Source organism: Diachasma alloeum, unplaced genomic scaffold, assembly GCF_001412515.2.
Source record: "Diachasma alloeum isolate Michigan unplaced genomic scaffold, Dall2.0 Dall_scaffold_00500, whole genome shotgun sequence".
Lineage (NCBI taxonomy): Eukaryota > Metazoa > Arthropoda > Insecta > Hymenoptera > Braconidae > Diachasma > Diachasma alloeum.
The window spans coordinates 161,182-171,387 of NW_021680632.1; the positions used below are offsets into that span (position 1 = coordinate 161,182).

Sequence of the window (10,206 nt, forward strand, 5' to 3'; positions counted from 1 at the left end):
AATTGATTCATTCACATCGTTCCATTCCATCGGGAGATATTGTCGATTGGAGACAATTTTTTATGGTCACTGAAGGAGGCAAACCATTCATCTAAATCTCGCAATAATCTGCGAAAAACCTTATTAATTAATCTATTATTATTGAATTAATCCTATTATGTGTAGATCGCTGGAGAACAACGAAAACGTTCCACCGTTGAAACGAGTTGGAATGTTTTCTCTCTCCTCCTTCTCCATTTTCTTTCTCACTCGCACTCGTTAAGTTTGGCGGAGGACGGGCACGTGCCAACGCGACGGAGACGACAATGAGTGGGAGGGAGCGCGATACATATTCCTTTCTCACTCAGGGGGGAATAAATATATATAATCGAACATTACTATAGTAAGAAAAAACAAAATCTGCACAATTATTCAATAGAATCACCGGAAAACTATGGAGTATTCCAGCGACAGCGCTAGGATTTTTTATGAATTTTTTGTCAATAATAAATATGTCGAGAAAAAGGAAACGACTTTTAGATCATTAGATTCTGCAGCCATTATACTATTGATTATAATATGTTCGATTTTGCATTCCTGACAATTATTACAAAATGCGAGGAGCTCCTGTATTGAGAACCCCTTTCCGGTTATCGACACATTTATGCTCGGGCCCTACCATACCAACAGTTCCGTACGCTCCATCGTAGTCCATGCGCCACCGCTACTAATTTTGCTGTTGAACACTTTACATTGGCCCTGCTCATCTCCCCTATAATCTCTGGTTCGATCAGAGTTTCATAGCGGTGGTGCCATAAACTAATCGAGAGGCCGTCTCTGTGGGTAAAGAAATTTTCATCTAATACCATGGAAACAGTCGATAACAGGGATGCGTTCCCAATCTTAAATCTAACATGAAACCTCCTTTGCATTCACTCATCCGCTTGATTATCCCATTTTCGTTCATACAACTTCTTATTGTCTTAATTTGTAAATTAGTTGATCATAAAGGAGAGGGAGAGAAGGAATTATGAAGTCTTGAGCGAAAGAGGATCATTTATTTGAATTTCTATACAACTAGATCTTTAATAAAAAAAAAAATACGAGCAATTCATCTTATTCACATTTATTACATATTTTGTCAGTGATACAAAGGTAATGAATGAATTTCAAATTATTTTGATNTAACATGAAACGTCCTTTGCATTCACTCATCCGCTTGATTATCCCATTTTCGTTCATACAACNCACATTTCCTCCTCGCCCGATTATCCTTTTGAAAATAAGAAATCCTGTGATGTCTTGACGTTGAAATTTATAGATGGCCTATTAATCGGCTATAATAGTCCGCGCGATTCGAATTATTGTTGGAAAATAATTTAAATAGTTCAGAACATTAAAAAATATACCAGAAATAGAAGAATAAAGAAAGTCTGGAATACAATGGACAAAGAGAACGGGAGAACAGCATCGCAAGCGTGAGAAAAACCGTTACGGAAATACTAAATGTCAAATACTTGAGTTTTCTTCTTATAATTTACAACCCTCGAAAATTCTCGTTGNAAATATAAAAAAAATACGAGCAATTCATCTTATTCACATTTATTACATATTTTGTCAGTGATACAAAGGTAATGAATGAATTTCAAATTATTTTGATGAGAAATATATTCAATATTTGTGAGAGATTATATCTCAACAAATCTCATACACATAATGGGATTAAATCAATAATAATAGATTAACGAATGACTTTTCGCAGATTATTGCGAGATTTAAATGAATGGTTTGCATTCTTCANCGCAAGCGTGAGAAAAACCGTTACGGAAATACTAAATGTCAAATACTTGAGTTTTCTTCTTATAATTTACAACCCTCGAAAATTCTCGTTGAGCAAACACTTTCCTCGAAAATTCAAAATTTAGAGAAGAAAATAAATTTAACGGTTACGGTCCCATGTCGTAAAATCTCAGTTCTGGTTATTTCGAAAGTTTCTCTGTTTCACGTGACCAACACGTGTGGGCTCTCCTTTGTTCATTGTTTCGCTAGGCTGAGGGCCTGAGACCCTTCGCGACGTAGTTTCACGACGTCACACGCTCCCCTTCTTCCCCTTTTTCATTTCCCCGCTTTTCCTTGAGTTTCACTTTTCCCTCTCCCCTAGGCTAGGATTGCGTGCGCAACTTTTGGTCCAGTGGGGTTGTTGGACCCAACCCTTGGAGTTAAGTTTAAGTTTAAATCAGTTCCATCGTGGAAATTGGTGGTGAAGCCTTCAGCTTCCAGCTTCTCTCTTCAAATAGTTTTTCAGTAGAGTTTTTCTAGAGTTTATTAAATTCATTTTTTGTAGTGCAAAGTTTGAAGTCTGAAGTTGAAGTATTTTGACTAAAAGTGTTTGTGTGCTCTCTTAAGCACTTGTATTGAATTTATTTCACAATTCAACCCTTCCAACCAAATATTCTGGGATTAAACAATTGGACTTCGATGGAGTGCTCATCAGAGCTTTGGCGGCAAACGAATCTACAGTCAAAAATTGGCGCTCTAAANTGGAGTGCTCATCAGAGCTTTGGCGGCAAATGAATCTACAGTCAAAAATTGGCGCTCTAAATTTCATTGGCGCTACTGTCCTCTTAGTTACTTCGGTAGGACATAACAATCCAGATGATAGGAAGTTTTTATTCGTAAGTTTGTAGTACTCTGAAGCTTGCCTTTTGGGGGCGTGACCTCAACCCTCATTCTGGTGACGGAAAAAGCCACAGCGCCTGCGCAAACAGGCTTGAATAATAATAATAATAATAATAATAATAATACATAGCCCTGCTGATCTCCCCTATAATCTCTGTGAATCTCTGAGGTCTCTGATAACAAGGGTAAATATCAAGTTCTCTAGGGACCCCAAATGTAACTAGTCCATACACACGAACAAAACTCTAATACAACCATAAACTAACGCCCACTCAACTGGCGTGTAGGTGTGGAAACGACGACACGAAAAGAGACGAGACGAACCCATCTGCCTATCGGTAAGGATATTTTTCATCTCTGCCGTGGAAAAAAAGCAACAAAAATAGTTATCCTGGACCCTCAGACTCACCTCCATAATCCCATCCATAAATCATGGCTTGAGCTAAGAACAATAATCATTGAATCAAATTAGACACGTTGCTCACTCATCAACGACAATTCCTTATATGTTATTATCACTCTCCTTCTCTCTCCCGTACTTTCATTCCAATCCAACACCTACTTTTCACCAATGACGTAAATAATATTTTGATCATGTCAATAATGTTCAAACCAAAGAGAACCCTGCATGCATTGTTTATAGGAAGAATAATCTTGAAAGAATCAATTCCTTTGTTGTAATGCTCGCTGTGAATAAAACCTACACTGTTTTGAAAATAGTCTTTGTCTGCCCTCCCGCCCCTTCTGTTCTTCGTCGTCACAACCTTTGTAAACCCATACCTGAAATAATAACATTTCTGAATTTGCAAAAAATGTTTCTAAGAAATGGGCTCTCTTGGGCTTCTTTTCTAAACTCATTTCTCTCGAAGATATTCATAAAACTATCACCATGGCCCTTTTGCGACTCAATCTTGGTTGTTGGAAATTAGAATTTTTACGGTTCGATGACGTTAATTATTATCCATAGATTATTTTGATGTTTATATTGTTCCTTATTTTTTCTCGTACTCCCCAGTAATTGGACATTTTATGGAGGCTATTCGGTACTCAACCAATAGAAAGAGGGGCCCCTCTTGTCATTACTGATCCTAATCCCTTGTTCCTGTTCTTTCCCAGATAAAGACAAAACCAAAAAATGGCCACTACGCAGCTGTCCCAGAGGCCTCGAACAATGAAAAAGCTTGAGAAACCGCGTCCCTTGAAAATCCAACAACGACACTCAGCAATCGATGGGAGGATAACGACAGCAGAGGACCTGGTATCTCTGATTGACAATGTCGTATCACACCTGACAAATGGCTTCCATGATCCATCACTTCAGCCAAATATTGTGACAATGTGCAATGCATTGAAACACTGTGCGCCACAACTCGAGGCTGTCTATAAAGATCAACTCGACAGGGCATTTGTTGCTATCAGGAATGGAAGTCAGGACGAAAGACTCGATTTGACGACCAGGGTTCATTTGCTTGAACTCATCGAGCTCAGGGCGAAGCAGTGGCGTCACAGCGACTCCATGGATGCTTACTACACTCAGAAATTAGCCAATTTGGATGATTTTGATGTCGGTATTCTTGAGATACCTACTGCACCAATTGCTAGCAATCTCATGGGCCTGTCGTCTTCACAAACACCATCTGTCCTGAGCATTAGTGATGTTATTAAGAACAGCGGCAAGTTCACTAAGCCCACCCGTATTCCTGGTAAAAATTACTGCAAGGATGAAGTCGTTATTCGCAATAGCGATTCTGGAAAAGGTAAGGAATGTTTTGAATTTAATTGTAGAAAGAGAAAAAGAATTCAATGAACATAACAATATGAATTCATTTTTTTTTGTTTCACACAAAAACTGATTCCATCAAATTATGGAATCTTCTCTATCAAATATAGATTATTAATTTTGTTCATCAATTTTGAACACGAGAATTAAAATAAAAAAAGTGAAACTAAATTGCAAAGATTATTGAAAAAAAAGTAAAAATTTATTACCCTTTCGTACAATAAATCCGTAGAACAATGGAATTAGATTCTGTTTCGTCAGTGGAAATGAAATATTTTAAAAAATGGTCTTGTCTATTATCAACCTCTATTTGCACAATAAAACAGTGATGGGCATAAAAGGGAGACGGGTACACATGATCGAAGAGCTCAGCGAGACGATCATCTCCTTCCAGCGAGGTAAAAATACACAAAAAACCAAACGACAAAGCCCAAAACGATAATAAACTTGCAAGTGCATCGTGCATCGACTCACCCACTTTAACATGAAACAAAGAGTTGTTCAGCCATCTAATCGAGTAAAAATCATCAAGCATTGATAAAGTATTCAATCTATTTCGTAACGGAGTAATGAATTCAATTTCAAAAATGAATTCCAAGCAGCCTATTCTGCAAATATCTGGTAAAAGATTGGGCTTAGAGAGAAATGTCAATAGACATTTCGTTTGTTTTTCGCAATTGCAAAATTCTCTACAAAAATGGATTTTCTCTGTCTAAACTCCGTCCTTGTTAAGACATTTGGAATATGATCTGCAAATTAATTTTTGATTAATCGACTTGCAGCATTTAACTAGAGAATTTAATCCATCATAACAATATTAACGCATGTAACTTCCGAGCGATAGTTATGGCAATACTAACAAAAGAAATGTATGTGAACTGACATTAAACTGTTTTAACAGGGGTCCGATTCAGGTCGTAGTGTGATCGTGTCAAGTGAGACGGTTGTCATTTCTTTCCTATGCTAATACAATGTAAAACGAAAGGTCCCATCTCACTTCATATCATCACACTACGATCTGAACCGAACCCCAGCTGTGCTAGCTAAAATAAATGAATAATGACAGTTTGAAACAGTGAAGCATCGATTTAATATTGACAAATGGATATTTCAGTGAATCCTGGAGCCAAAGAACGACTTGTCCAAATAACGGGAACTTCCGAGGACAAGATACAGTGAGTGGATTATTAATTTAGTAATTGCTTAATACAATAAGTAATAAAATTTAATAGCCCATATTATTTTTCAAGAATGGTCTGGGGACGCCTTTTGTACATAAGAACTTATACAATGAATAATACTATTTGAAATTCGTCGGAAAATCGCCCTGCTGCAATATCATCATATAATTGAATACAAAATTTGAAAATGAATGCAAATTTCAAGTATTGAATTTTTTTTGTGTTTTAGTTACGCCAAGGATTTAATCAAAGACACGATACAACGAAACGCTTCTCCAGTGCGCTTGGAGCACGTTGGGGTAGAAAAAGGTGGAATTGGAGGGTCGAGTTCCTCATTGAACAGCAGCGCTTCTGACGAGAGTAATCGTCTGCATCAGCAACAGCAGAATCAGCACACGACTCGTCTGCGATCATCCCTGCTGCACAGTTTATCGACAAACGACGCCAGTATTGGTGAATACAAATACACGATTACTGTGGGTAATCAAGCGCTCAAGATAACCGGATGCAACCACGATCTTGTTCGAGTAATTATTAATATTATTGTTATTATTATTATCATTTCATAGGATTTTACAGTGTTCAGAATTAGTGTTACTTGTTTTTTATTCTCTAATTTTATAATTAATGAGAGATATGTCTTTTGGCATCGGCTTTCCAAAAATGCACATTTAAGGATAATCGGGCGAGCCCGGAGGGTTGGAAAAAAAGCAGCCATTTTTTTCTTTCTTTTTTACGTATCCTTTAAATGATGGAAAAGGGGTGTGCAAAGTTTCAGACTGCTGGGGAGCATGGTTAATTTATTATGAATTTTTGAAAAAGTGGTCATTTAACCCGTGATCTTATGGATATCACCAAAAAAACTGCAAAACCCAAGGAAAAAATGCAGCCAAAGTCATGAAACTTTATACACATTTAGAACATGTGATCAGTGATTTTTTGAGTGAAAATGATTGTCGCCTAGCAGCATTGTTTATTAATAATAGCGAAAAAAGTACTGAAAAATGAAATTTTTGCGCACACAGCCCAAACGAGCAGCAACGTCCCAAGTACCGATCGGGTGGCGATAGTGCCGTCAATTTAACCGTCTCTTGAGAGAGAGCGATGAAGCATTTTGTGATTGGAGCTCCCTCGAGCTTGTGGTACCAGCTCCTGGTGAAAAAAAAACTACCGACGATGTTGCCACTTTTTCGCATGGAATAATATTTTTTCATTCATTAAAAAAAACAACCTGAAAACCATTCAATGCGTGGAACAGATAGAAATAAATTTGATTAGCTACAAAAATAATTTTTAATCGGAGATACTCCTTAATATTGCCTGAATTTTGAATCCGAATGGGAAAATTTTTTTTGTTCAGCGATTGATTTTCTGCAGGAAAACAATAGAAACCCCTCCGCCTCACCTCCTACATTTCCTCCTCGCCCGATTATCCTTAATGTTTCTTTTTGTCTTTAATTTAATTTTTCAATGGGATTTAGACAGCGAAATTGGTTCTCGATGAGCACTTTTCCCGATGGACAGACGAGGCTACGCAATTCACCAGTGGAATTGAATTTTTCAACTTTGATGAGGAGGTTGGTTATCCTTCTCCAAATTCCGTTAGCTCTAATTACAATTCAGGTGGAAATTTGAATTTCAACACGAGAGAGACAAGTATGGAAAACACTAATACACCGAAGAGTGAAGAGACCTACAAGCCACAGCAGATTGTAAAGAATGTGACTCCCAAAAAGACAAATGGTAAAAAATGATAATCATTTTTTCACCTCAACAATTTTAAAATTAAAAATTTTACGACACAAAAAAACAAAATGCTATCTTTGTATCGAAAAAAAGTATAGAAAAAAGGCCCCTTGACCTTATTTTTCTAAGTTATTTGCGCCTACATTCGAGTTTGTCTCAATCTCAACACTCGGACTACATTTCCTTTCAAATTTTTTCAGAGAATCGGGAGTTGACTTATGAATTTTTACTGCTCTGTGCAACCGGCCCCTATGCCAAACGTCCACCAGCTGATTGGGACAGAATTCAAAAAGAATGTCCAACAATCATTCGTAAGGTAGAGTCACGACACTCAACTGGCAGCTGTGCTTTTATTAACTCGCAGATTGGATTTTCTAACGGTTCAATCGACGATCGTATCTTTTACCAAAACCACTGCGATCGTCATCGTGTCTCATACTAAGACATTTTTTTATATTTTCCTGCATTCCAATCATATCATTATTTTAATTCTTCATTAAGTGTTGTAGCATAAATAATTCATATTATCTTTGCCATTCTGCTTTTACTCTCTCAATTCTAAGCAGAAGTATTATTTTTTTCTTTATGTTTTTTATTACAAGTGCGTAACGTTTAACATTGATTGGCTTATTATTTTACCGTGGTGTTCTTTGATTTCAATCACTGAAATCACAATTTAAAAGTTGACTAGTAGATAATTTGGGCAAGAAGAGAAGTATACTCGAGATATTGATGATCTTGAGATACTTTCTCTATTATATATTTTGAATCTCTTAATTTTCTCATATTTTTCTTTTATTATTTGAATACTCATTCATTAACTCTGCAGTGACGTGGTAACTGTTTTGTTCATTGAGTTCACCAAATTCATCGAAAATTAATCGATTTAGAGCGAAACGTTGAGAGACCTCTGCAAGCCAAGAATTGCAAAAAAAAGTTTTTCACCGTTTTATTCTAAATCACTATTTTTTAAAGACATTGGCATGATAATCTACAAATTTATTTGTTCTGAAATGATCTGCACCACCTCGCTATTGAATTAATAATTAATTATGGACGTATTCTCAATTCGTTATTCCAATACAAGAATCGATAATTTCGTGAGTTAGAAATTTTCGAGCCTGAAATTAACCATTTGAAAGACTTGTGATAACCTAGTGATTCTCTCAATTCGAATGAGTCAATCTTTTGAAATCGAATTGAATTTGTACTTAAAAGTGAAGGGAATGATTGGTATTTGTACCTGGGGAGGATAAAGGGCTACATTTTCTTGAAGATGTCGCAAATTGCAGCATCAAAGTGGAAAAAAAACCAAAGTTATCATAAAAATTATTAAGACAAAGTATTTTGATGCAAAATAAATCAAAAATTTAATTAAACAGATATTAGCTCTAATATATCGTTAATTACGATATTACCATCAGTTTGAAATAAACCCGTAAATCTAAAGAGAAAAGCGTGTGACGAAAAATAAAAACATTGATTTAGGATCAACAAAAATGGTGGCAAATCAAATGTTTAACTGATTAATAAGATGCTGTGAGAGTTTGTTGATTAACATTGATTTTGTGATATCGTATACAATAAAACTAATTTCACTTGACATATCACTTGAATTAATGAACTTAAAAACCTAATTGGTATGTGGACTAATAACTCTTTACTCGTAATTCGTGCAGTGATGTGATAACATTATAAAGCCCATACAGATTATTTTGGAAACATCTTGTAGAGATGTAGAGAAAAACGTTGGGAGGTCTTATTTGTAGAAGTTTTTTGTTATGTACAGTTCCCGTTAAACGCTGATTTAAATCAAAGTAATCATATAATTTGTCGTGGAAGCGAGATGTAAAAAATGTCTCATGAAGTCCACAAAATCCTCTACAATATTAAGTCTTTCAACATGTTTCTCTGAAGTCACAAATTTGACAGCTACTTGCATGATATTACGTGAATTATGTTTCGAATTCGTTACTGATTCATCATTTCTACTGATTTCTTAATTTCTAAAAGCTTGTTCGATAATCATTCATACATAACGATTGTCACAGTGCTTGAGGTAAGACTGCTGGATGAATTTGTTTATTAAAAATTCGTACATTTTTGTCATGAATTTTCGGTTTAATAAGTTCCATTTACAGCGACCGATTCACTGGTTCGAACCGGAGACTTACAGAGCGAGTATCGCTGCGGCTGGAATCGTGAGCGTCCTCCAAATGGGTGAAATTGACGATCCTGAATAAGCAAACAATTTTGTTTTTTTTTTCTTCCTGAGAGAAAACAAAGAAAATTGCAACTTTGTGAGTTTTTTCTCCTTCAATGATTTTATTTTACAAAATTTATTAATGTAATCAAAACTAATACATTTTTCCTGGTATACTATCCATATTCAATCTCTCCTGTGACAGTAGGAGAATGAAATTCAGTAGCACATAGAAATGGTCAAATGTAATTCACATGTAACGTAAGCGGATTTGGGAATGTCGCTTTTCTTGCTCTTGTGCTGATCGATTTCAAGCATCTAAAGTATTTATTTTGTCTCACTATTTATTTTTCCCTACCAAATACGCATAAACATTACAATTTTTTCCCTAAGCGCGTAGAAACTTCAACCACAAGATAATTTTAATAATAATTTTTATACTAACTTAAAAATTATTATTAAAATTTAATAATAAATTGTTTAATTTTTATAATAATTTAAAAATTATTATTATTATTAATTATCATTATTTTTTATTATTATTATTTTTAATTTTTGTAATTTTTTGATTCAACTACTGTTCCCAAGCGATCATTCACCTTGAGTAAAAAATGACATTTCTGTAAACAAAGCATCTT

At 35.5% G+C, this 10,206-nt stretch overlaps 1 protein-coding gene across 3 annotated transcripts; it reads left to right on the top strand.

The window, feature by feature from the left end:
• The first annotated feature begins 2,812 nt into the window (after window positions 1–2,812).
• LOC107042674 (eukaryotic translation initiation factor 4E-binding protein Mextli) lies at window positions 2,813–9,751 on the top strand. Of its 3 annotated transcripts, XM_015263821.1 has the most exons (8): window positions 2,816–2,996; window positions 3,775–4,415; window positions 4,765–4,836; window positions 5,553–5,613; window positions 5,849–6,146; window positions 7,101–7,362; window positions 7,566–7,681; window positions 9,507–9,751. In XM_015263821.1, exons 2-8 carry the CDS (start codon window positions 3,794–3,796, stop codon window positions 9,606–9,608), a joined length of 1,533 nt encoding a protein of 510 aa, XP_015119307.1. In that variant the 5' UTR covers window positions 2,816–2,996; window positions 3,775–3,793; the 3' UTR covers window positions 9,609–9,751. The 3 variants fall into 3 exon arrangements, with proteins under 3 accessions (XP_015119306.1, XP_015119307.1, XP_015119308.1); XM_015263820.1 differs by lacking the exon at window positions 9,507–9,751 and having other exon boundaries at window positions 2,813–2,996; window positions 7,566–8,968; XM_015263822.1 differs by lacking the exon at window positions 4,765–4,836.
• Window positions 9,752–10,206: the final 455 nt, after the last annotated feature.